The sequence below is a fragment of the Astatotilapia calliptera genome, chromosome 8, assembly GCF_900246225.1.
Source record: "Astatotilapia calliptera chromosome 8, fAstCal1.2, whole genome shotgun sequence".
NCBI classification, from domain to species: domain Eukaryota; kingdom Metazoa; phylum Chordata; class Actinopteri; order Cichliformes; family Cichlidae; genus Astatotilapia; species Astatotilapia calliptera.
The window spans coordinates 22,911,406-22,938,216 of record NC_039309.1 but is presented as its reverse complement, the minus strand read 5'-3'; the positions used below and the strand labels follow the sequence as shown (position 1 = coordinate 22,938,216).

At 48.4% G+C, this 26,811-nt stretch overlaps 1 protein-coding gene across 3 annotated transcripts; it reads left to right on the top strand.

Moving 5' to 3' along the window:
• Positions 1-26,086, top strand: fasn (fatty acid synthase). Of its 3 annotated transcripts, none has more exons than XM_026177463.1 (42): positions 1-994; positions 2,736-2,871; positions 3,479-3,631; positions 3,719-3,892; positions 4,307-4,507; positions 4,745-4,867; positions 4,954-5,069; positions 5,157-5,291; positions 6,557-7,016; positions 7,294-7,481; positions 8,055-8,244; positions 8,353-8,447; positions 8,750-8,884; positions 9,034-9,237; positions 9,511-9,626; positions 9,697-9,872; positions 9,955-10,146; positions 10,969-11,049; positions 11,413-11,595; positions 11,712-11,891; positions 12,070-12,273; positions 12,537-12,853; positions 12,930-13,331; positions 13,412-13,576; positions 13,741-13,856; positions 14,289-14,443; positions 14,906-15,109; positions 15,228-15,378; positions 15,927-16,105; positions 16,242-16,361; positions 17,248-17,370; positions 17,530-17,753; positions 17,874-18,075; positions 18,178-18,329; positions 19,041-19,132; positions 19,218-19,612; positions 19,764-19,955; positions 20,119-20,328; positions 22,202-22,413; positions 24,024-24,122; positions 24,550-24,801; positions 24,915-26,086. In XM_026177463.1, the coding sequence occupies exons 2-42, from the start codon at positions 2,745-2,747 to the stop codon at positions 25,050-25,052; spliced, it is 7,533 nt and encodes a 2,510-aa protein (XP_026033248.1). In that variant the 5' UTR covers positions 1-994; positions 2,736-2,744; the 3' UTR covers positions 25,053-26,086. The 3 variants fall into 3 exon arrangements, with proteins under 3 accessions (XP_026033248.1, XP_026033245.1, XP_026033246.1); XM_026177460.1 differs by having other exon boundaries at positions 13,738-13,856; XM_026177461.1 differs by lacking the exon at positions 1-994 and adding an exon at positions 1,001-2,652 and having other exon boundaries at positions 13,738-13,856.
• Positions 26,087-26,811: the final 725 nt, after the last annotated feature.

The following is a 26,811-nucleotide window of genomic DNA, read 5'->3' as shown; positions in this document are numbered from 1 at the left end:
TCTGTTTTTTCTCACATTCACACTCCGATGGATGTGTGAGTAAATCTTGCCTGAGGATATTTGGCAAGCAGACTGGATCAGCAGGGACCGAAGCACACGCTCCAGTGTGAGACCTGCTCTGGCTTCTGAGGCTCCAGGTGGGACACACAGGTCACGGTGTGGCTGCTTTGGTGAGCTGTGTGCTTTGTGTAGATGAGTGTGATTGTTGTGGTCCATTACAGGACACTTCACCTCAGCTGAGGAGCCAAAGTCCCGATGAGCTGGATGGAGCTGATGAGTACTGACCATAGGTGGAGCTGGAGGTCAGCAGCTCCTTACACCATCATGCGACTGAACCGTGAACTCCAGTAACCCTGACAAGTCACGCGAGCTCTCCTGGCTACGTCACAGTTGAGTCCCGCCCTTTAATCACCCTATCTCAACAGTGGCTGCAGGTCTGCAGCGATTGGACGAAGCCTCACATCCTCGCTCCGTGATTGGCCAGCTTCGCCTGTCATCCAGAAGTTGCCTGCTGCACCTTCGCATCGTCAGCTGCGGTGTAACGTTGAGCAGCTCTGCGCGTGCACGTCCCGCAGCGCCCCGTGCACGCTATCAGTACCCCCCCCACCTCCCTCCGTGACCGTCGTAGGAGGATGACTAGAGTTTATCGCGTCCCATCTGCCGGCTGCTCTCGTCGCGCCGCTGCCGGTTGACCGTTAGTAACCCCGGCTCTTTTTTCTGCGCGCATCCACACAGTTGCTCCATCACTGGCTGGATCGCAGAGCCCTGCCTCTCCTCTCATTGGACTGCTGAGCCAAGCGGTTGTCAGCCCATGTGGCGTGGGCAGGCAGAGTGTGACACATTTAAGTTCATCAGAGAAAAAAGCGTGAATGAAGCGCGGAGGCTAACGGAGGCTCTCACACCCACGGCGGCTGAAGACTCGACACATGACCGAGCGTGCTGAGCGGCTCAGCCTCACGTTTTACCGGAACATCCGTCGGTTCGGCTCAGACAGGTAAGCTCGTCCGCGGCTCGATGCTTATTGTGGTCCCGACCGGTGTCCAAACTCGGCATCCCCGACAATTTTTGTTATAATGACTAACTACTCCTGACATTCTTGAGATGTTAGCTCTTCATACAACGAAGTTATAGTGGGATACAAATCATATCAGGCTGATCCTGCCACGATTTGTTCCCTCTGTGTAAATCACGGACAAACAGTCTCCCACATTTTTAGTTCACAAACACTTCTTATTATGACGCATTACTCCTGAAACTTTAGAGGATTTAGCTCTTTATATAGTAAAGTTACAGGAGAATAAAAATAGTTATCAGCCAAAATGTTAATGGTTTGTTAAAATAATCCCCAAGCTCAGCTGTGTGACAGCATGGAGCTGGCATACAAGATCCCAGGACAGAACAGCACTGAGGATGAGGGACGTAGCTCATCAGCATCTGTGACAGCCCACTGCCATCAGTTATTCTGGGAGAACTCGAGAGTCCGTGGACATACACGTGTTGGAGGCCTGGGCCCTGATCAGTATGGTGGCCACGCTGGTGCTTGGGTCCAGTGAACAGCAGCACTGTTGTTACTGCAGCCCTGTGGTCACCACGGTGCTTCAGGGCTCATTGATTCTTTTTAGACTCACTCATCTGTCAGATCGCTTTAAACTACAGTCACCATCGTTCACAGCACTTCATCAGCTTCACATTCAAAGTTGTTTAAAATGACCAGCTAAGCTAACAGGCATGTGTAGGACAGTGAGATTAAAGAATATGTTGACAAAAGAAACCAAACTCATTCCTGGAACTATTTCAGAAAGCATCGAGTCAGTGGCCGAGCCCCCTGCAGTGCAACGTGAAACTTTTTAATGACAGCAGTGTTGAAGCAACAAACTAATGTGGAGATGAAATCCAGGAACACGTTTTTCCTGTTCACGCAGCGCCCGTGGATCCACACATAGTTACAGTGTGGAGTCATGGAAGGAGCTGAGAATGTGTCATTGTTGTTCACTGTTTCACGCTCTTCCTGTGAAGATGCTGACAAGTCAGGTCCTGTTGTGGCTGCTGCAGAGCGAAGCCCTGACACAAAGGAGCAGAGTGAGGGAGAACGGGGGAAGACGAGGAGGATGTGCCCTGAATAGAAATGGTCACGCCGAGCTGTGCGCACACAGTGACTTTGCAGTTTAGCAGCTAGCTCGTAGTTAGCAAATTGTCTGCATACGCTCACAATGGGGTGTAATCTGGGTCAAGATGGTGCTAGATGTAATCCCAGGGCGGGACATCCTGGAGTCCAAATCCCTTCAGACTGTGTCGTGTTGTGTAACGTGGTCGCGTTGTCTTCACATTTGTAATGCCACACAAGCAAAACAGTGGCATGAGTGTGATTGTTGGTTTTTGTTGGTGCAACCTCACAGTGTGCATGTCAGAGCTCTGGCACAGCTTTACTCAGGACCTGGATGGTTTTGGAGACACAGCGTAGCTGCAGCTCTGCAGGTCGCAGTCACACGCAGCAGTGTTTTTATTGTGTCCACAAAGTTGCAAACATCAGTGTGATCAGAGAGGACACACACACACTGACACACACACAGACCTGTTTTTTTCTAGGTCACTGTCCGGTGCAGCGTGGAGTGCTGTATTGTTGGGATGGTTGTTGCCATGGTTACATGAATAGTGAGTCTGGCCCCAGCACCGACCACATTCATTGTTGTTAAACTGCAGAATGCTTGTCACTGATTGGCCCTCTGTGTCTGCAGTAAATAAACATGGATGAGATCGTCATAGCTGGAATATCGGGCCGCCTGCCTGAGTCCAGCAACCTGGAGGAATTCTGGGAAAACCTCATCAATGGTGTGGATATGGTAACAGAGGACAACCGGCGATGGACACCAGGTAAAAGCTTCCCTTCGGTTTCTATGTAACATATTTACTGAGCTGAGTTTCTCGTCAAAGACTAATATTTTATACCTCCTGCACTGTGCAGCAGTGTTGGTGCCTCTGCAGGCTGAGCTGAGTTTAGCTGCTTTGACATATTTGAAGGTAAAATAATGAATGTGAGTCATCAGGAACAGAGGATGGAGCAGATTTAACCACCAGCTTGGTTTATTTACTTTAGTTGATTCATCTGATCGCTGCCAGTGTCACTTCAGTTTATTCCACTTCCTGTTAAAAAGTAAAGTTTTTTTTAATCATCATCATATGGATTTAACTTCATGGTTTCATTTTTTGTTATCCAAGTTTTACTGGTGATTCCTAACTGGTGTGATCATAAACCTGCTGTGTGCTTTTGCCTGCTTCCTGTGAGCTGCACACAGGCAGTAATAAGCACTCAGATGTCCTCTGTCGCTCTCTGTGCTGGAAAAGGGAAACGTCCTCGTGAGGATTTTCCTCCCCTCTTTGGCTCAGTCTGGTCTCACAGCATCGTGTTTGGTGCTCAGTGTGAGCAGTGGCTGTGGACCGTGTGTGGGGTCCTGCTGCTGTAACATTGTGCTGTTTGCAGGTCTGTACGGTCTTCCAAAGAGGAACGGGAAACTCAAAGACATCAGCCACTTCGACGCAGCCTTCTTTGGAGTCCATCCCAAACAGGCCAACAGCATGGACCCGCAGCTGCGCCTCATGCTGGAGATCGCCTACGAGGCTATTGTAGATGGAGGTGAGAGCAAACGAGTGGTGAGCTGAGGTTTAGTTTGCAGTTGGGGGAAAGACGACATGTGAGTGAAAATGAAATGTTGTGCTGCAGGACTGAATCCAGCCACGCTGCGCGGCAGCAAAACAGGCGTGTACATCGGTGTGAGCGGCTCCGAGGCGGGCGAAGCATTCAGCAGAGATCCAGAGGAGCTCCTGGGCTACAGCATGACGGGCTGCCAGCGCGGCATGTTGGCCAATAGACTGTCCTACTTCTTCGACTTCAGCGGTACGTGCACGCAGCGCTGCTCAGCACGTGTGTGTTTGCAGTGCTGTCAGCGTGATCCAGTGTGAGACACACACTCAGGTTTAGGTGGACGCTCTGCTGCAGCTCAGGATCACCTTTGATCTTAGAGTAGCAAAGGAGTCTGCAGATCAGTGACGTGCAGTAGTGTTTGTGTCGACAGGCAGGACGTAAACGTGCAGAGAGCATGCACGCTGCAGCAGCTGGACTGCTTTGAATGAACGATCTGGGCTCTGATTTTATTCGTCCACTGAATTGTTGCTGATATATTTTGTGTGTTTTTACTCTGTTTCTCGCTCTGTGCCGTAGTGGTTTCCTCAGCATACCACAGCTCGGACGATCAGATGGGCGGCTCCGTATGTGGCGCCCGGCTCTAACCCTGCTGCCTTTGTTCTCCAGGCCCCAGCACTGCCATAGACACGGCGTGCTCCTCCAGCCTGCTGGCTCTAGAAAACGCCTTCCACGCCATCCGGCAGGGCCACTGTGACGCTGCTTTAGTTGGGGGAGTGAACCTGCTTCTCAAGCCGAACACTTCAGTGCAGTTCATGAAGCTGGGCATGCTCAGTCCAGAGGGGACCTGCAAGTCATTTGATGCTTCAGGTAAAACATCACCTGGTCTACACGTGACATCACAGAGTTTCTGTTTGGGAGCGATGGGGAGGAGCCGCTCCTCCACCGGCTGCCGGCACATTTAATCTTTCTGTGTTACATTTACTTTGACATTTCTTGACTAACTCAATGACGTAGAACGTTTTTTGTCTCAGCTTTAACTGTCTTCAATGTGTGACATACATGCGAGCGTGCTGCAGGGTTAAAGCGTCACGTTTGTGTTGTCAGGAAATGGATACTGCCGCTCGGAGGCAGCGGTGGCAGTGCTGCTGACCAAACGACCGGCGGCTAGAAGAGTGTATGCCACAGTGATCAACGCAGGCAACAACACAGACGGATACAAAGAGCAAGGTAAGGAGGTCCAGGGGAGCACTGGAAGTCACGGCCGATTGGAGAAATGGTTTCGTTTACCGGTTTTCTGTGACGTGCTCACGCAGGGGTGACGTTTCCGTCTGGTGAGATGCAGCAGAGGCTGGTTCGTTCACTCTACCAGGAGGCCAGCGTGTCTCCAGAGCAGGTGGAGTACATCGAAGCCCACGGCACCGGGACAAAGGTCAGTGCAGCCGTCAGGTGTGTCGGCACAGAGAGGCGCTCTTACTAACCAGATCCACCGTATTTAACCTCTGCTCTGTCCACGCAGGTCGGCGACCCACAGGAAGTGAATGGCATCGTCAGCGTTTTCTGCGAGTCAAAGCGAGAGCCTCTGCTGATTGGCTCCACCAAGTCCAACATGGGTCATCCAGAGCCGGCCTCTGGGCTGGCTGCCCTGGCAAAGGTTTGAAACCACAGTCGTCTTCTAATGTTCTCACTGAGACCGTGTGACGTTGGAAACATCCAATCAGCTGACAGACGGTACACACAGATCACGAACACACTGTGTCCTGTATGCAGTCATCGCCGGGTGGAGCCACACCCACCCAAACACACCTCCTCCACTCTTCCTTTAGTGGCGTCTCAGAGAAATAAAAATGCTTCCAAATATTCTGAAGTGCTGCTTAGTAGAAATCTGGAGCTGTGGCCTCTTTTATGATGAGCTCTGTGTTAACCCTTTGAAGCCAGTCGGAGCGGGCACGCTCTTTTTTTGCGGAACTATTTTTAAATCCCGGTAGCACTGCAACCGTGTAAGCTAGCACAATAATTTGTTTTGCATATGAAACCGGAGGAGTTGTACTTACATCTGATGCCATCAGCTTGTCCTCGGTCACGGTTTCCTTCCACATAAAGCTTTGCAAAAACTGCATAAAAAGCGCTTGCAAAAACAAAAACATAATATTCCAGAAACACGCTTTGCCGATCCGATCAGCTGTTTGTAACACTTCCTACATTGAAACAGACGTCAGCGCGAACTGTCGCATGTCCGCCATTTCCTGTCCGAAATTGGAAGTGACGTCATTTTCGCGGAAAATGTAGTTTTTTACTTGTAGGCCTTATAAACCTATACTGGTGTTTTCATAAGTCATGTTTGACTTGATGCTTTCCTGAATAGTTTCTGTGATGCTTAGAACTCGAATTGCACAGCTGGAAATAGTTTATTTTGATGCACCTGCTGCTTTCTTTGCAAATTTGCATCATAGGATTGTTTTTTTGTTTTTCCTGCAGTATATAAAAATTGCTGTATCTCCAAAATAAAACTATGAAGACACTCAAAATAAGTTTCCTGTTGTTGTAAACTATTTTTTGCAACTTTTTAGTATTTAGAGTTTTGAGGGATAAGCCTCTTAAATTTCTCAAAGTAGAAATATATGTAAAAAAACAAAAAACAAAAACGATTTTCAATTTTTTTTTGTAGTTTATTGCACTTTTTTGCAATTGATGTAGTTACTATGGACTTAATGCAGACATATTATTACAATTTGGGCTATAACAGTTGTATTGATGTATAGCAACTTGAAATGCTCCCAAAATTGGCACTACAGCATGTAAAAAAATAATATAAGCTCTGGCGGACTTGGTTCTATGGTCGGTCTTAAAGGGTTAAACTGGAATCATGAGTCATTATTTGCTTTAAACCGCTGCTCATGTGTTTGATGCGACGTGCAGGTGCTGCTCTCTCTGGAGCGAGGAGTCTGGGCCCCCAACCTGCACTTCCTCCATCCTAACCCTGACATCCCCGCCCTCACCGACGGTCGGGTTCGCGTCGTCGATCGGCCCGTTCCCGTCCGAGGAGGCATCGTAGGGATCAACTCCTTTGGATTCGGAGGTTCCAACGTTCACGTCATCCTTCGTCCGGCTGAGAAAACGGCCGCCTCGGCTTCACCCGGGAAGCTTCCCAGAATGCTTCAGGCCTGCGGGCGCACAGAGACGGCGGTGAGCTCCGTCCTGCAGAAGGGGAAGGAACACGCTGCGGACGACGCCTTCCTGTCTCTGCTGAACGAAGTGTCAGGAGCGCCCGCCGCCAGCATGCCCTACAGAGGTTTCGCTCTGATTGGCTCTCAGAGCGACGTCATGGAAGTGCAGCAGGTGCCGGGCGCCGCCAGGCCTCTGTGGTACGTTTGTTCAGGTGAGTCGCTGCACGCAGTCAGAAGTATGAGACGCTTCACATGATACAAAGATGTTTGGACAGATTTGGGGTGAACGATGAGATCGATGGAGGAACGAGAACGTAACAGGAGTGACGTTGAGTCGCTGAGAGCACGCTGTTACTAAGCAACCATCAGCTGGGCAACATGAAAGTTTGTTTCCAGTTTATTTAAAAGGGTTTGAACACAGCTGCGATGCAGAGCTGCACGCACCTACCTCATATACCAACGTGTTGCTACACGCTGTCTGTAATGCAGGTATGGGGACGCAGTGGGCCGGGATGGGCCGCAGTCTCATGCAGCTGCCAGACTTCAGAGACTCCATTCTGCGGTCCGATGCGGCGCTGAAGGAGACGGGGCTGGTGGTGTCTCGTCTGCTCATGGAGGCTCAGGAGGACACGTTCGAAGACACCGTTCACGCCTTCGTTGGCCTGGCTGCAGTACAGGTACAGCGATGCAGCGATGCTGCTTCACAGAGAGAAAAGGGAAGCATTTCAACACGTTTGTTTTCAAAGCTTCGAGTCGAGCACAGATCCATGTGTACCACTCAGTTTATAGAAGACGTCAGCACAAACATTTATTTATGACCCGACCAATCACTGTGCCCCTGCTTTAACTAACACCTGCGTGGAAACGTCTCACTCTGTGGAAACGAGTGTTTAGTCTGAGCTCACAGTGAGGAAGAGTTATTGGGTGTTTTTTACCTCTCAGCTGGAAAAGGTTGAGTGGAGCTTCAAATCGATACCTTAGATCTATCTACTGAAAATGTCAGAGGAGTTTGGATCTCAGTGACCCCGACCTCAACATCAGGGGTCAGAGGTCAAGCGTTGTGAAAATCTTGTGAATGCATTGCACAGTCGAGCCACATTAGACCGGAGAGCACCAGAAAGAGCCTGCAGCGATCTGTGGGCACGAGGAGGAGGAGCATAAACATGCAGTGGCCTTCTATGGCTGCTGAGTTCACAGGTGGACGATGACTCAGACTGCCAGAGCAATCGTCGTGTTTTTTCTCCTTACAGATCGCTCAGATCGATCTGCTCACCAAGCTGGGTCTGCAGCCCGATGGCATCGTGGGGCACTCGGTGGGAGAGCTAGCCTGTGGCTATGCTGACCGCTCCCTGAGTCACAGCGAGGCCCTCCTGGCTGCGTACTGGAGAGGCCGCTGCATCAAGGAGGCCAGCCTTCCTCCAGGAGGCATGGCTGCAGTGGGTGAGAGCGCGTCTTCTTTTAACAGATGGGACTCAGTGTTGTGTTCAGGGCTCTGATTCTGCAGGGTCGGACGCCATGTTTGAGCTTTGTGCTTCCTGTGTGTTGCAGGGCTGACCTGGGAGGAGTGCATCGCTCAGTGTCCTCAGGGGGTGGTTCCAGCCTGCCACAACGCTGAGGACACGGTCACCATCTCCGGCCCTCAGGTCACTTTCCTGGTTCTTCTAGCAGCTTGAATTTCTTTTTCTGCTGGTTGGTTCAGTTTGAGTTATGGCACCAAATCAAGGTGCTTGCATACAGCACGTCTCTGTTTTACCTGAGCTTCATGTATCATATGACACACGTGATCGCCGTGACGCTCTCACTTATTTATAGCCAAACACAGTGAACTCATTGTTCCATCAGTCCAGATGAGTGACAGCTCAGTGTGTTTTAAACTATGGAAGCTGTGTCCTGCTGTACAGCTGTGGTCCCAGATGTTTGAACATGTGCCACGTTTGATTTTTAGGAAGCAGTCAGTGCCTTTGTGTCCGAGCTCAAACAACAAGGAGTGTTTGCAAAGGAAGTGCGCAGTGCCGGGGTGGCGTTTCACTCCTACTACATGGCCTCCATCGCTCCAGCCCTGCTCGCAGCTCTGAAGAAGGTATGTAGCGCCGCACGTCCCATCCATGCTCGGTCCTGTCAGTAGAAGCAGGGCTCACACATCAGCGTGCCAGGCGCCAACACTGTCACAGGAAACCTGGTGCAGACTGCTGTGCTGAATATTAATGAGCTGCCATCCTGTCACTGCAGGTGATCAAAGAGCCAAAGAAGCGTTCGGCGCGCTGGGTGAGCACCAGCATCCCTCAGTCTGAGTGGGACTCTGCTTTGGCTCTGCACAGCTCGGCTGAATACCACGTCAACAACCTCGTGAGCCCCGTGCTGTTCCAGGAGGGCCTGAGCCTGGTGCCTGAAAACGCTGTGGTGCTGGAAATAGCTCCGCATGCTCTGCTGCAGGTTTGCTACCAGTGCTGTCCACACATGTGGGGCTGCTTCCTGTGTGTGTCTGTGTGTGTCAGCCTCAACACACAGCGTTCAGCAGCTGTTGCTGTCTGAAGCTCAGAAACACTGATTTATCAAAGCTTTTTTTCCACACACACCTGTCCAGATGTTACTGGCTGATGTACTTTACAGGGACACTAGCCTGAATAGGTGGTGTTACCGTTGGAAACCAGGGCTGTAAAGCGTTTCACTCGCTGCTGTGACTGAAGCGTTGACTTCTTCACACAGGCCATCCTGAAGCGCAGCCTGAAGCCCACGTGTTCAGTCGTCCCCCTGATGAAGAGAGGTCACACCAACAACCTCGAGTTTTTCCTCTCGAACGTCGGGAGGATCTTCATGAACGGGTGAGGAGAGCCTCCCTCATTGGCTGTTTGACTGTGACAGCTGCTCACTCACACCACTCTCTGCCTTTAGCATCAACGTGGACGCCAACGCCCTGTGCCCCGCTGTGACCTACCCTGTGCCGGTTGGTACTCCAATGATCTCGCCCTTGGTGCAGTGGGACCACGCCCAGACGTGGGATATCCCTAAAGCGGAACACTTCCTGTCGGGCTCGGGAGGCTCTGGTTCTGCGGCGGTGTATAACATTGGTAAGAAGTGCGCTCGCAGTGTTTCCATCGCAGTGAAAATGTTTTTCTGATTTGGTTTAACGTCGCGTCATTGATGTAACAGACGTCAGCCCAGAGTCTGCAGACCACTATCTCATTGGACACAGCATCGATGGGCGTGTCCTCTACCCGGCAACTGGTTACCTGGTGCTGGCCTGGCGCACCTTGGTGAGGAGTCTAGGGGTTGTCATGGAAACGACGCCCGTAACCTTTGAGGATGTGACTATCCACAGGGCCACCATTCTGTCAAACGCCAGTAAGTATGGGAGGCGTGGCTTGTTAATGGCTTGAACCACGATCACATGACCTCGTCGAGCAGGTGAGGTCATGTGATCGGCCCAGTGCCTATCCTGTCAGTCCCACTTTAACCAGTAAGAGATGATGTGGAGGCGGTGAGATTGTTACAGCTTTGTAAGACCTGCCGAGCGTCTTAGTTACGCCACACTGACAATCGTCAGTGTGGCGTAAATCCCTGAACTCACTGCGTGATTGGATGATGAAAATCCTCGATGCTCGTTATTGGCTGCCATGCTTCGTTTAACACGCCGGCGCTCTGCGGTGCACAGACGTGTTAACACACGTCAAACGAGGATTTTGTAACATTTTTCAGATTGAAAGTGAAATAATATCAAATATTGGTATTAATGTTTGAAAATCATCCTTCCTTCCTTGCTTCCTTGCTTCCACCTTGTATTAAATTCAGAAACCTTCAAGGAGACGGACGTACATCTTTGTTTCGGTTGCATATCGATGTTATTCTAGTTGAATTTGACCTTTGAGATAATTTTACAGATGTTGTCTCACTGTGTGGGTTAGACGCTGCTCACACAGCAGCTCAGTCTGATTTTCTTCTGAATAATTATTTTTCCTCATTAATAAGACAAAAGTATTTTGTTTCCTCGATGACTCGATGGAGTCACTGACAGACGACTTCATTACTAAAATAATCAACAGCAACATCTTTTACATTTAATTGGTTTTTGTGACTTTTATTGTGAAAAACTCTGATTTTGATAAGTGCATTATTATTGTTATTGTTATTGTTACAGTGGATGAAGCTGTTGACTGTTTATCACAGGTGCGGTCCAGTTGGAGGTGCGTCTCATGCCCGCCACCAGCAGGTTCGAGGTTTCGGAGAACGGGAGCCTGACTGTCAGCGGTACGTCTTTGCATCAGCACACAGGCTGAGCTGCTGATGAAGATCCCAAAGTTTACACATCATTTACATTTGTCGCTGAAAATCACACAACATTATATCCACAAACATATTGTTTATTATTTAGTGCAGTGTCGTTTAAACGGGTTTCCCGTGTCGCTCGGCTGCTGATTGGTTCAGCACAGGCCGGCTGTAGCTCAGGTCACATGACACCGAGCTGCATCCATCAGGCTGAGGTGAAGCTCTGTGACCAGAGCAAGAAAACCTCAGAGGTCTGTTAGTTGTTCCAGCGACAGAGTAAAACTCGTCTGCAGACTTTTGACTTTCAGTATGAACTCGTGAATATTCAGAATCGCTGTTTTTCAGGTAAGGTGAGCATCCTGGAGGATTCGGCACTCGATTCATTCAACGGTGAGATCAGCCGGGAAGCTGCCGACAGGAGCGACGCCTCGATGAAGCTTAACGCACACGAGATCTACAAGGAGCTCAGACTGCGAGGCTACGACTATGGAAAAACCTTTCAGGGCATCTTGGAGTCAAACACAGCAGGTACGCTGGAGCTGTGGCTTATTGTCCTGCTGGGACATAAAAGGACATGATTCTAGTTACACTCAGATAAATGTTGGTAGGACTGTTTTTCTAATAATCTGATTGGCTGTTTCTAGGAGACCGTGGGAAGCTGGAATGGACAGGAAACTGGGTGACGTTTCTGGACACCATGTTGCAGATGATCGTCTTGGGGCTGCCGGGCGGAGGTTTGCGTTTGCCGACCAGAATCCGCTCCGTGTGCGTCCATCCTGCTGCACACCTGGAAAAAGTCAGCGAGCACGCTGAAGGAAAGCAAGGTGTGTTTGCCTCCCTCACTTCAGATCAGCAGCAGTGATCCTCCTGATCGTTACTTAGCGGTTTGTGGCTGTCATGTCAACATGATGTGACCGTTTTATGTGTAAAACACCGGCTGCTGTTCGCTCTCAGCGTTTGGTCCCCTTCAGCTCGATGTTTGACTCTGTTTGATTCCTGCAGCGGTTGATGTCCAGGTAAGCCGTTACCTTGACAACATCACTGCTGGTGGAGTCCAGATCTGTGGCCTGCACGCCACAGTAGCCCCTCGCCGGCAGCAGCTGCAGAGCCCGCCCACACTGGAGGAGTTCCTGTTTGTTCCTGATGTGGAGACGGACTGCCTTACAGCCAATGGGAAGCTGGCAGAGCAGCTGAGGCTTTGCAAAGGTACAGACAATCTCTCCATCACTCACATGCAGTAAACATATGAGTGATAACTGGATCAAAATAATGTTTGCACGTGTGATCTGATGTAAACTGTGTGAGGAGACGGACATGATGGGATTGTCTGGTTGTTCGCATCTTTCTCCCTGTATGTATTTAAGAGCTGTTACCTGTTAGACTTGTTTTGATCTCCTTGTGAGGAGATGACGAACATCAAACCAAACATCGTGCTAAAGTCCGTCTTCTCTCCTGTCCTCCGTGTCCAGTTTTGATCCACACACTGCAGCAGAAGCTGGCCCCTCATGGTGTCAAGCTCTCCATCCCGGGGTTACAGGGGGGCTCTGATGCACCTCCTCCCAGCGGTGAGCCTTCTGAGCCCAGCCTGCTGCGGCTGCTAACCCTGCTCTGTGGCCTCGAGTTCAATGGGAACCTCCACTCTGAGCTGGAGCAGGTGGTGCAGAAGGAGCGGCTGTGCCTGCTTAAAGACGACCTGCTCCAGGGTCTGCTGGTCGACGACGCCCTGAGACATTGCCTCGACATCACGGTGGAAAACAGCACACCTGGCAGGATCAAAGTGTTGGAGGTAAGACTCTCAAACAGCTGGATTTAGCTGGATTATTTCCACACACTCATCATTTTCACGCCTCTGACTCCTGCAGGCTCTCTCAGACGACGGCCAGCTCTTCTCTCGCGTCGTGCCCCTGCTCAACATCCAGCCCATGCTCCGTGTGGACTACACTGCGACTGCGGCCAGTCTGGAGCTTCTGGCCCCCCACCAGGCTCCCCTGGAGGAGCTCGGTGTCGCTGCGGCTCAGTGGGATCCTCTGACCGGCCCGGCTGCTGGAGACGTTGCTGTGGGGGCGGACCTGGTGCTGTGTAACCATGCATGGGGTCCAGTGAAGACAGAGCCCAGGCTGCTGGTAGCAAATCTGGCATCTGGAGCCAAAGAAAGTGGGTTTGTTCTCCTCCACACGCTGCTGAAGGGGGAGACTGTGGGGGAGGCTGTGGCCTTCCTGTCCAGCACTGCTCAGAGCAGCAGCCAGCAGGGACTCCTCACACAGGTGTGTTTAAACAGAACATTTTTCCACCCTGCTGTGACGTGCTGTCAGCTGAGTTTTGATTATTCTGATCTTGTTGGAAGGCTGAGTGGGAGGAAGTGCTCTCAGAGGCTTCTCTTAACCTGGTGGCTGTCAGGAAGTCTTTCTACGGCTCCGCCCTCTTTCTGTGTCGCCGTCAGTCTGTGAGTAAACAGCCGGTTTTCCTGCCTGTGGACAGCAAAGACTATCAGTGGGTGGAAACGCTCAAGGTCAGTCCCACTTTCGTCTCCCTGTCTGTCGTTGTCCCCGAACACTCACAGCTCGCTCATCGGGCTCGTCTGATTGGCTGTTTTCTCTGTGTTATCATAAAGTATATATGAGAGAGATTTGAGCTGTTTAAAAGTCTAACTGTGGGGACTCTGCTCTGCAGCAGGAAGTGATGTCAGAGTCCTCAGACCATCCAGTGTGGCTGACTGCTTCTCAGCCAGAGTGTGGGATTGTGGGAATGGTCAACTGTTTACGGCAAGAGCCTGGTGGCAACCGGATACGGTACGACATCGTTAACAGCTCGTTGTTCTCACACTGCAGCTTTTATGTAGAAAGGATCACACCAAGACTTTCAGTCAGGATTTAGAGTCTTACTGATGATCACACATGTGCCAGAGCACAGGTTTCTAATAGACTCAGCACAAGTGTAATCAGTGAGGCTTCCTCAGACGTTAACACTTCATTGTACAGTGGAAACATAGTGGATCCTTTCTGTTGCTTATATTTCTGTGTAAAGTCAGTTTTTCCCACAGGCCTCAGATAGAGGCTCAAACCTCTGAGGACTCGTCCTCTGCTTTCAGACCAGCTAAAGTCTGTCACGCTCAGTCTGCCCTGGTTCAACACTTTGGGTTCACTGTTGTATTATTCATGTGTTACTGCAGGACCAACGTGTCTTTATGCCTGTTTGTGTTTCTTCTCTCGCTTTGCCACCAGCTGTGTGTTTGTGTCCAACCTAAACGAGTCTTCAGCAGCACCAGACCTCCAGCAGGATCACCAGTCCATCCAGTCAGTACTGCAGAAGGATCTGGTCATGAACGTGTTCAGGGACGGACGCTGGGGCACCTTCAGACACCAGCTCATCACTCATGGTTCGACTCGCACTCATACGTGTATTTAAGGAGGCGAATGAGCTGCAGATGGTCACGTGTCAGGATCCACTCATGTTTGGTCCAGGTCACTTTACATGTCTCGGCCTGCGCTCTAAACGTGTGGAGGACGCACTTCCTATGAATGACATCACAAACATAAAGAATAAGAATGACGTTGTTATTTACACGTCATTCTTACAGTTCTGTTTCAAGACGCTGCAACACAGAGTTGAGATTCAGCTGCACTTTTACAAAAATGAATCCGTAAAATCTGCAAAACTGTAATTTTACATGGAACAAACAGTCGTCAGAATGACTTTTAATTGTAGAGCTGTGCTCTCTCACAAAGCTCTGTAAGGCGCCCCTGCTGCAGGTGTTTGAACCCAGCAGTGAGTTAGACAGCACTGCCTCCTTCCCTCTTGGTTCCCGCGCTCACTGAGGCTTGTCTGCTTGCTGTTTCAGATGTAAATGAAGCGCCGACCGAAGCCGCTTACGTCAACGTGCTGACACGCGGCGACCTGTCGTCTCTGCGCTGGATCGCGTCCCCGCTTCGCCACTTTGTGAGCAGCAGCCCTGCTGTGCAGCTGTGCCACGTCTACTACAGCTCGCTCAACTTCAGAGACATCATGCTGGCTACTGGCAAGCTGCCGCCCGACGCCATCCCAGGTAGTGTGTCTGTACACACCAAGTAATGCCACACTCTGCTGGGTCGTAGTGTGTGATGCTGTTGTTGAACATTCACAGTCACATGACAAACCTTTTCCATTTGTTATTTGTTATAAAGGGGACCAGGCTTTAAAGCAGTGCATGCTGGGTATGGAGTTTTCTGGTCGCGACCCCAGCGGGCGTCGTGTGATGGGGCTGTTGCCTGCCAAAGGCCTGGCAACGGTCGTGGACGCTGACAGAAGGTTCCTCTGGGAGGTTCCCCACAGCTGGTCAGTGTGCGGAGAACTCTGAACGTTCTCAGCAGCTTTAACATGAACATTAAAATACAAGAAATCTTTTTTTTAATCATCAGCAGCCTTCAGAGAAGCTCACCTGATGCCAGTAGTTACTAGTTTAACTGGCAGTGGTCTTCAGTCTGTTTGCACACATGAAGCTGTTTGTGCTGAAAGTTCAAACTAAACGCGTGATCAGAAACTTTGTATCAACTCTGCAGATACACAGTAACAGCACGTCCTACACATCTGTAACACAAAGATCCAGACTCCTGCTGATATGGTGACGTGTGTGTGTCCGTGTTTTAGATAAAAGAATCACTGTATGAATGTGTGTGTGAATGAGCAGACAGGCGTTGTGTACGTGCTCGATTATTAAGTGAGACAGTCTTCAGTGTCCAAGCCTGAAGGCGGAGCACTGACACAGGATTCATTTATTCATTAGTCTCATTCATGAAGCTGCTGCTGTGCAGTTTCTCCAGCATACAGCACAGTTACATCCTGCTACATAAACCACACACTTATTGTGTTGTGTGTGTGTTCAGGACACTGGAGCAAGCAGCTTCTGTGCCAGTGGTTTATGCCACAGCGTATTACTCCCTGGTAGTGCGTGGCAGATTACGCCCTGGAGAGACCGTGCTCATCCACTCGGGGTCAGGAGGCGTGGGCCAGGCTGCCATCGCCATAGCGCTCAGTAAGAAGTGCAGAGTGTTCACTACAGTCGGTGAGTATGTAACACTCGCACACAGACTCACAGTAACAACTCTTATTATAGATTCTTTTAAAGCCTCTTGCTAATAAGTTGTAATTATATCTCATGTCTTTTTACCCCAACTTTGGGGGCGGGGCCTCTTGTCTAGGCTCAATGGAGAAGCGGACGTACCTGCAGAAGAGATTCCCTCAGCTATCAGCAGAGGCTTTCGCCAACTCCAGAGATACTTCCTTTGAACGGCACATTCTGCTCCACACACAAGGCAAAGGTAGCTGCTCAGTGCTTCAGGGGACGATTGACATGACATCAGATATCTTGGATTAGCAGTCAGCAATCATTCCCTGTGCTCTGCTGCAGGGATGGAAGACCATTCTTCCAAACAATATTCCCTGAGTATTGATATACATTAGTATAAATGGCACTTACAGGTTACTCCAGCCTTTGAACACAGTCGTATTCCAAGAGCAGAGTAGCTGCTGTGAGTGGCTGATGAAAGCTGGGCCTGCAAAGCTGCTCGGGGCCCTGGCTTGAGTAGGCAGGCGAGATATGTGAAGGCCAGAGGCAGTGCCCCCACCCGTCGGCTCCATCCAGGCTCTGCACCGCCTTATGGATCATACTCAAAGGATCAGAGACTGGACTGTTTGAACAGAGAGCCGGTCCAGACTTCCTGTGTCGAGGTCCTGGATCCAAAGACGGACATTAAGTCCAGAATCTCTCGTCTTTCTTTCAGTAGTAATTTTCCCCGTCCGGTCACGGTGCTGCTGCTCAGCAGCTCTCACTGTAAACTCATTGGTGAAATGTGCATCATGCACCGGTGCCAGTGTGTTTCCTCCCAGTGCTGCATCGATGACTGTGTGTGCTTCTGTGTGAGCACTGGTGCTGTTCGTGGTTGTCAGCTCCGCCTCCTCTAACATGTTTGATGTTTCCTCTGGGACTTTAAAGCCGGTGTGGAACACGGCACGTGTACTGCAGACACTTTGTTCCATGTTGAGGAACCCAAGAATGTCCTGGAACAAGACTTGTGCACACAAAGCTTTAGCAGGTTTTTGAGTTTAACAAGTAACAGTTGTGTGAACTGAGTAATCCCCACTCAGTTATTCTTCCATGTTATACACTGACTGTATGTGACGTCGTGTTTGCTGCGTGTGTTTCAGGCGTGGATGTGGTGCTGAATTCTCTGGCCGAGGAGAAGCTGCAGGCCAGTGTTCGCTGCCTCGCTCGACACGGACGATTCCTGGAGATCGGCAAATATGACCTTTCCAACAACACTCCTCTGGGTCAGTAGATCTGGTGTTTATTGACAACAGGATAGATAAATATATAAACATGTTTTATTAGCTTTTTAAAGGTTCCTGCAGGTGTTAACCAGAGTTTTGTTGTCATAAATGATTCTTGAAGCCTTGACAAACGCTGTCACGTTGCTGTGATTCCTTCAGGCATGGCGTTATTCCTTAAGAATGTGGCTTTCCATGGTATCCTGCTGGATGCTCTCTTTGAAGAGGGCAACCAAGAGTGGGAGGAGGTGTCCCAGTGTTTGCAGCAGGGCATTGTGGGAGGAGTAGTTCAGCCTCTGAGAACCACAGTGTTCGATAAGGACCAAGTGGAACAAGCATTCAGATACATGGCTCAGGGCAAGCACATCGGCAAGGTCCTGGTTCAGGTGAGTGAGGTGTTTGTACTGGACCTGCCCATCCCTACATGCATGTGGTTGGTATGTTACTGTGACTGCAGAGTGGCTGGACTGCTGCTTATCTTCTGACCAGCTTTTCTTTTCTCACAGGTCCGTTGTGAGGAGCAGGGAGCAGCTGTACAGGCTGCTTCCCCTCTGTCTCTGCCAGCTATCTGTCGCACCTTCTGCCACTCGTCCCACTCCTACATTATAACTGGGGGGCTCGGGGGGTTTGGTTTGGAGCTTGCTCAGTGGCTGGTGGAGAGGGGAGCCCACAAACTGGTGCTGACTTCTAGATCAGGCGTGAGAAACGGTAATGCACGATGACACGGTGCTCCTACTGATGTGCACAGCCAAGTCCTGCATCAGTGCTGATGTGACTCATCTTACAGCTTCACTGTTGAACTGTCTTCAGGTTACCAGGCGAAGCGGGTGCAGGACTGGCAGAATGAGGGTGTGGAGGTGTTTGTGTCCACCAGTGATGTCGGCACACTGAAAGGAACAGAGCAACTGATTGCTGAGGCCTGTGCCATGGGTGCAGTGGGTGGTGTCTTTCACCTAGCCATGGTCAGATTCCCTTTAGTTATTTATATGTGTCACCTTGGAAAAATCATGTTTCACAGGTTTTATGGTCCTTCCTAAATTTGGACTACATATATCTGGTTCGTGCACTTTGGCTGCTGCAGCTGTCACTGAGCTGAGCCCTCCATACTTTTGCTCTTCAGTGTCACTAACTAACCGTGGGGGGGTAACTGCCCCTCCCAGAAACAAGCCGTGGATGTGTTAGAGGCAGCAGTGACTTTTTACAGCGAGCAGGGGAGGGTGCTACCTTTCATGTGTGTACCAGTGCTAGTACCTAACAGTAGCTTTCTTTCTTTACTTTTATTTTGAAACAATACATTTTATTTTCTAAAGTAACTTCTCAGTCAAGACGGTTTGTTTACATTTACGACGTCTTCCACCTTCCAGCAGGCGCCTCACTCGCTGTCTAATGCTGACGTTGCTGTCAGTGTTTGGATCCTGCATTATTACTGCATTATTACTGCATTATTACTGCATTATTACTGCATTATTACTGCATACTAGAATGATGGTCAGATCCCTTTGTTGGACTTCAATAGCTGCAGTGTCACATGACATGCAACGAAAACAAAAGCAAGAACGATGCTAACGATGTCGACTCAAGTTTCTCAATTATCAGATGCTAACATGCTAACAGCTAAACTACTGCCAGTTAACGTTTAAAGTGACCGTTTGTTGATGTTTGTTTGCATTCAGGTGTTGAAAGACGGTATGTTGGAGAATTTAACTCCTCAGCTTTATCTCGAAGTTAACAAACCTAAAAATGACGGCACCATCAACCTGGACAGGTAAGTGAGAAGAGTGGCTCCTCCCTCTGTGTGTCACTGGGCACCATCATGAGCTGACCTCTGGATGTTTCCATCCCCTCTCTAGAGTAACAAGGAAACTGTGTCCAGAGCTCAGACACTTTGTGGCCTTCTCTTCAGTCAGCTGTGGCCGTGGCAACGCTGGCCAAAGTAATTATGGCTACGCCAACTCTGCGATGGAGCGCGTGTGTGAGAAGCGCCACTATGATGGCCTGCCTGGACTTGCAGTCCAGTGGGGTGCCATTGGTGATGTTGGGGTGGTTCTAGAGACCATGGGTGGGAATGACGTTGTGATCGGTGGCACCCTCCCGCAGCGCATGGCCTCCTGTCTGGAAGTGCTGGACTTCTTCCTGTGCCAGCAGCACCCAGTGGTGTCCAGCTTTGTGCTGGCGGAGAGGACGGTCGTAAAGAGTGAAGCAGGAAACCGGAAAGACTTGGTGGACGCTGTAGCTCACATTCTAGGTAAGAGTCAGGTTATACCAAACTAGCGTTCATAAAGGTGTTATATAAGAAAAGACCGCCGTCCTGAGTCGCTTTGGTGATCTTTGAGGTTACTTTGTATCACAGACATCGACTCATTTCTTCGTTGTTTTTAACTTCTTCTCACTCACAGGTGTGCGGGATGTCAGCAGTCTGAATGCTGACACCTCATTGGCTGATTTGGGTCTGGACTCTTTGATGGGCGTTGAGGTTCGCCAGACTCTGGAACGCGACTATGACATCGTCATGGCCATGAGGGATATCCGCCAGCTCACCATTAACAAGTTGCGAGAGCTGGCCAATAGCAAGCCAGAAGGACAAAGCGGTATGAAGAGCTGCTTTTTAAATGCAGAAAGATCTTTGAAAAGGTTTCAGGTTGTAAAAAAGCACTTATGTATTTGTTTAAATCGAGCTGTTAAGACTCTTGTTAATATGAAATGTGTTATCATGTGTACAAACATAACTGAGTACATCTCCACACACCACAGCTAAGAAGGACGGCGTTCGCTCTGTGTTGGAGTCTGATCTGACCAAGCTGATGGTCAGCCCCAGCAGCCCTACTGTGATGTCACTGAACAAGGTGAAGAGCCAGGACGGGCCGCTGTTCCTGGTACATCCCATCGAGGGCTCCATCGCAGCCTTTAAGACGCTTGCTTCTAAGCTCAGCGTGCCTTGCTACGGCTTGCAGTGCACCAAAGGTTTGTTATACTTTAAAGACAATGAAAATACCGAGTCCTGCACAACAGACAGGAGCTACTGTGCACTTTGCATTTGGAAAGGAAATATGCAGAGTCGTTTATGAAACGTGTGCAGACTCAGATGGATGCAGTCAGGAACAGTTTGTAGACTTCAGTCAGTATTTGGTGTGTCCGCCTTCTTCAGCACAGCCTCGACTCTGAGGAAGCTTTTTGTGATTGAAGTCAATCAAATCTAGAATCCTTCAGGACGTCCACAGCTCAGCAGGATCCCACACTGCTGGGTCCAGGTCCGGGTCCGGGTTCTGGGCTGATAGTGTTGCAGTGTGTCTGCGGATGGAAACGGACTCCATTATTGACGTCACTCATGGAATTAATTCCTTTATCGGCTCTTATCGGCTCCACTGTGAGAGAACAGTCAAACACATTCATTATGAATCAGTTATATGATGTCAAATGTTTGTGCATGTTGGAGGTGTGATCAGTGTTTGGGTCATGGGTGTACTCTGTTACATACTGCATTACTTTTTAGAAGTGTTCTATCTTAATTACTCCCAAGACAAAGTAATTAGTTACTTGTCTATTAGTTACTTGTTACAGTGCTTTCTTTGTGAAGCGCGCTGTCTCATAATTACATTTCACAATATAAACCTGCAGTCACACAAACACACTGTGTGTTTGTGCTGGTACCGTAGAAACATGATCAGAGGCGACCGCTCGACTGATCATCACCACCTCTGTTACCTGCTGAAGCTCAGCTTCCTCATCGCTCTGAGCTCTAGCTTGGAGCTAGCATGCTGTCCTTTTGTGCAATAAACATAAAAGTAATATTCATATCCAGCTTTAGACTGCGCCACTACAATTCGTCCTGATTGTAGCACAAGTGGAACCAATAAGCAGGATTCATTGGCAAGCAGACAACCAGTTCCAAGGAGTTGAACTACTGGGAAGAACCAGTGCGATGCATTTTGTGGTACGCGTCGTGGTAGCTCCTGCTAGGATTTAGGACAGGCTGATGAGAAGGATCTGGGTGTTGCAGGGCCGTCCTGGCTGACACGGCGCTGCGTGAAGCTCTGGGATGCTGCCTCTGGACTGGCACACTGGGGTGGTGGTTCCCCTGTTTAAAGACCTAGACCTGAGCGTGTGCTCCAACTGTCACACTCCTCAGCTTCCTCTATGCCAGGGTGTGTCTGTCAGTCAGGCCTCTGATTCAGGAGGAAGCAGTTTGTGTCCTGGTCATGATCACTGGAGCAGCTCGTTATCCTCTCGACTGCAGGGTCTGTGGGAGTTTGCACAACCAGTCTACATGTGGTTTGTGAGGCTTCCTACTTTTGTAGGATCTTCTTCTTACAGTACAAAGAGCCTTTGCTGCAGCTGTTGTTGTGTTTTGGCGCCTCATGGATAACTTTTCATGTCGTTGAGTTTCAGGCTCGTTGGTGTTGCTGAGCTGTGTGCATCGTCGGTGTGGGTTTGTCAGCATAATGGGGCTCATATTAAAATGACTTTAAAGTCACAGAGAAAAACTTTAAAGTACAAAATCAACACTTTGAACCATCGTCATCAAATGATAAGTGTGCGTCCTCACCAGGTGTCACAATCATGTGTATCAAAACGTGTGTAACTGTTAAACAGCAAAATGTGTTGAAGCTGAAAGTCTGACTGTTCAAAGGTGAAACTGCAAACACTTGTACATGTACAGCTCCCTCCATAATGGCCTGAGGAAAACCAAAGACCTGATGTGATTTCATGTTTTCTTTCTTTCACAGTTTAAAAGTTTGTGGTTCTGTTCTCAGACCTTTGTCACTCACATGTTGTGCATCAGCTGTTTATGTCACTGTGCAGCCAGACTAACTCCCCTCGTGTGTTTCCTTTGCAGCTGCTCCTCTGGATAGCATTGAGTCCCTGGCTGCCTACTACGTGAGCTGCGTCAGGCAGGTGCAGCCGGACGGCCCGTACAGAGTCGCTGGATATTCTTTTGGTGCCTGTGTAGCATTTGAAATGTGCTCTCAGCTGCAGACCCAGAATCAGCCTGTGGAGTTCCTGTTTCTCTTTGATGGCTCACATTCATATGTGGCGGCGTACACACAGGTCAGAGAAACACTCGCGCATCTTTATTTCATGTAATCAAAACATATTAGGTAGGGCTGCTCAATTAATCGAATTTTAATCACGATTACGATCTGGGCTTTCAACGATCATTAAAAATGACTGAGCCGATTATTAGCCCCTCCCTCATTTATCCGCGACACCTTAAAGGCCGGTCCGTGAAAATATTGCATAAACCGTCCGTGGCGCAAAAAAGGTTGGAGACCGCTGATTAAGAGGACCCGAGGGAAGCTCGGAAAGCTAAGCAGAAGTTATTTGGAGAGGAGAGTGACTGCCGCTGGTTGAAAAGAGAGGTAAAAAAACTTCAGTGGTGTTGCACACTATTTTATATTATTTTTTAAAGTCATTGTTAACCCTTTAAAGCCGTCAGAGCTGCACGCTCCATTTTGTGTAACTATTTTTAAATCCCTGTAGAACCTGAACCGTGTAAGCTAGCGCAATAATTTGTTTTGCATATGAAACCAGAGGAGTTGTACTTACATCTTATGCCATCAGCTTGTCCTCGGTCACGGTTTCCTTCCACATAAATTGCATAAAAAGCTCTTGCAGGAACAAAAACATAATATTCCAGAAACACGCTTTGCCGATCCGATCAGCTGTTCATAACACTTCCCACAGTGAAACAGACGTCAGCGCGAACTATCACATGTCCGCCATTTCCTGCCCGAAACCGGAAGTGATGTCATTTTCGTGGAAAATGTAGTTTTTTTTACTTGTAGGCCTTAAAAGCCTATACTGGTCATGTTTGACTTTTCTGAATAGTTGCTGGGATGCTTAGAACTCGAATTGCACAGCTGGAAATAGTTTATTTTGATGCACCTGCTGTTTTCTTTGCAAATTTGCATCATAGGATTGTTTTTTGTTTTTCCTGCAGTATATAAAAATTGCTGCATCTCCAAAATAAATTTCCTCTTGTTGTAAACTATTTTTTGCAACTTTTTTGTATTTAAAGTTTTGAGAGATAAGCCTCTTAAATTTCTCCAAGTAGAAATATATGTAAAAAACAAAAACAATTTTCAATTTTTTTGTAGTTTATTGCACTTTTTTGCAATTAATGTAGTTACTATGGACTTAATGCATACATATTATTAAAATATGGGCTATAACAGTTGTATAGCAACTTGAAATGCTCCCATAAATGGCACTACAACATGTAAAAAAATAATATAAGCTCTGGCGGACTTGGTTCTATGGTAGGTCTTAAAGGGTTAAATAAATATCGTCAAATAATCGCGATCTCAATTTCAGTGAAAATAATCGTGATTATCATTTTTGCCATAATCGAGCAGCCCTAATATTAGGGATGATTGGCAGTGAGCCGCAGATGCGTTAAATGAAGGAAGGGTCACGTGTCGCGCTCGGGGATTTGACCTGAACGTGTCGACCTGTGATGGACGAATTCACAGGTCCAGGTTATGATTGTCACAATATGATTTGTTAAGCTTTCAGTATATGTGGGAATTTACTGCACGTCACTCTAACAATGATAAAGGCTGTTTATTATTCTAACTAATCTGCTGTATAGTGTGTGTGATGAGCTCTGGTCACATGATCTGCATGTGAACACGTTTATCTGTGTTTTTCATTTGCAGAGCTACAGAGCCAAGCTAACACCCGGCAACGAGTCTGAGGCTGAGACTGAAGCCTTGTGTGCCTTCATCCAGCAGTTCACTGGCATTGAATACAACAAGGTATACTGTGTCTGACCCACACGTTCACACACAAGTATTCCTTTATGTGGCATCAGCGTTAAAGGCCACACAACCTGAGCTTTTTGCCTGTAAGGTAAAGATGGTGACTGTAACACAGTCTGGAGCTGCTGTTCCAGCACAGTCTGTGTGTGGTGCAGGTTTGACTCAACAATGATGTGATGTTTGGAGCTGTTATGGAGACTAAAGTAAAACATGCGGTTAAATCAAAGCTTCGTACAGTTTCTCACTGAAAGCTGACATTTGTAACTCCTGAATATCAAAACATCTTCATTTTGCATTTTCATATACATAAGATCTGTGATGTTCATTATTATGTGTCACTTACTTTTCTGAAAACAATAATATCTCCGCGAGCACGCGGTAACGTTTGCTATGAACTTACAGTCTCCATGGTTACGTCCTACAGCTTTTGGAGACTCTGCTCCCGCTGTCAGACCTGAATGCACGCGTCAGTGTGGCCGTGGACCTAATCACCTCCGCTCACAAGGACATCGACCGAGACTCACTGCACTTTGCAGCCTCCGCCTTCTACTACAAGCTAAAGGCTGCTGATGCATATGTACCTACTGCAAAATACCATGGCAGCGTGAAGCTGCTGCGCGCCGAAACCAGCAGCGAATATGAGCAAAACCTGGGAGCTGACTATAAGCTCAGCGAGGTACCGATGCACATTTACATCAGTCTGTAGTACTTATCTTCACTGTGCGTGTGTTTCTATAAACTCAGTCTGAGCCTTCCAATGTTCAAACTGTGTACTGCGTCTTTCTTCAGGTCTGTGATGGCGAGGTGTCGGTCCACGTCATCGAGGGAGATCACCGCACTTTCCTAGAAGGCGCGGGGGCGGAGTCTATCAAGAACATCATTCATAACTCGCTGGCTGAGCGAGCTGTCAAACCAAGGGAGGGTTAAACATCCACCGTCTCTTCACCCTAATTCCTCAGCTTTCCCCAAACTAGACTGTAAATGTGCCGTTATAGGAAGTCTTTGCACTGCTTATGTTTACATGCTACTGTTATCCTAATATCCCAAATGGTAATGGTTAGTGAACCAATCAACATCTCACAGCTCCATCGATTCCAACTGCAAGTTTTGTTTTGTTTTTTGTTGCCATGTTGTTGTTTGCAGAAGTTCATCCCACAACAAAATACGTGGTTAAAAAATGAATGTAACAAAGTAACAAACACTGACACATTGAATCCTGAATTACATAACATCACTTAAATTGGTGTTTCTGCTCATGCAGACATCAGTAGACAGACAAACGCGCTGCGACCAGCCTGATGAGCGACTGTGGAGGGCTGACCTTGCAGCCATGTTTCTGCACACTAACTACTCGTAACACCAGTTGGAGGCATTTCTTTATTTTGTGACATTTGTTTACTTTTCAGTCATGTGACCACACAGTCATCAGTTACTGTGGCAACCAGCAAATGTTTACGTTGTCAGTAAGTTAACAACAAATTAAGTGTTTCATAAACTGTGTTTTAACAATGACACTCGTGTTACTGTAATTTACAGACCAGTTATTTCACTAATTCAGAAGAAAAACTGCTTTTCTTCATGATGGACTGTGTCAAACACACGCTGTTGTTCTGACAGACGCCTGTGACAGAGGCGTCGCTAAGGACCAAATGTGTCTCTTCAGAGGTTAATCAGAGATGTGAATGATCACTGTACCAGTGAGATCATATTTACTGATGTAACCTCTGAGAAACTGTTTCCTTTTAAAGGCTTTGGTCCAGAGAGCTAAAACCTCAGCAAATAATCCAAACCTGAGTACAACAGCTGGCCTGAGACCTGTGATTGGGTCAGTGAAGGAAGCTGCTGATTGGAGATGAATGTGCTGAGGAGTCACAGTACGATGGACGTGACAATAAAGGCCTCTGTGTTTTATTGTAATATTTCTGTTATGTTTTGTAGGACTAATAAAGGCCTCAACAGTCGCTCAGTGTTTTCCTTCATTGTAACGAGCCTGTCCCGTTGGATCTATGATTCCTGTGCTTTTGTTGTCGTTACTATTTCTGATCATTTATCTTGTAAATACAGTTTTTGGGTTTTGTTTTTTAGAGGATGGGTCAGTTTATCAGGGACTGAAACACAAATCCTGTTGGCCCAGAAAATTCTTAGTCGCTGTTGGCGCCACCCGACCGTTTAGTTCAGACCATTAAAGTAACGACTGGTTCTATATGACACTTTTCTACATGCAACAAAGGTGGTGATGGGAGGAGGAGAACAAACTTTTTTGTCTGTATTTAATAGCACAATGAAGACCAGACAGCAAAGCAGGGAGGGAGAAATAAAGGGCCTCAGGTCAGAGTTGAACCCGGCCGCAGCATTTACCCCATGACCAGGTGACGTGGTCACCCGCCCGACCCTTACGCACAGCAGTATTTCACTTCAGCTGCCAGGAGTATGTGGGTCGAGCATGCAGACTGAACTTTAGCTGCATGTTAGAAAGCCGAGTTTATGAATGAAGGCTAGAACAAATGTCCCGGCTGAAGGAGGAGGGGCTGCAGAGGTGTATAAACACAGGTGGGCGGGGCAGGGCTAGTGTGCAGGATGACTCAGTGACCTGCACTGACCCCTATGTTGGTGAACATTTTGTTAAAGTTAAATGTTTTCAAGCTGACGAGTAAATTATCCAGCGAGCTAAGTTGAGCGGACCGAC

What these genes read in the sequence shown, in the direction of transcription:
- fasn (XM_026177460.1), top strand. Translation starts at nt 2,745, where the DNA reads ATGGATGAGATCGTCATAGCTGGAATATCGGGCCGCCTGCCTGAGTCC. An exon ending in TCTGTGGTACGTTTGTTCAG is followed by an intron (nt 7,017 to 7,293) that starts GTGAGTCGCTGC and finishes TCTGTAATGCAG; the next exon opens with GTATGGGGACGCAGTGGGCC. An exon ending in TGGGAGGTTCCCCACAGCTG is followed by an intron (nt 15,379 to 15,926) that starts GTCAGTGTGCGG and finishes GTGTGTGTTCAG; the next exon opens with GACACTGGAGCAAGCAGCTT.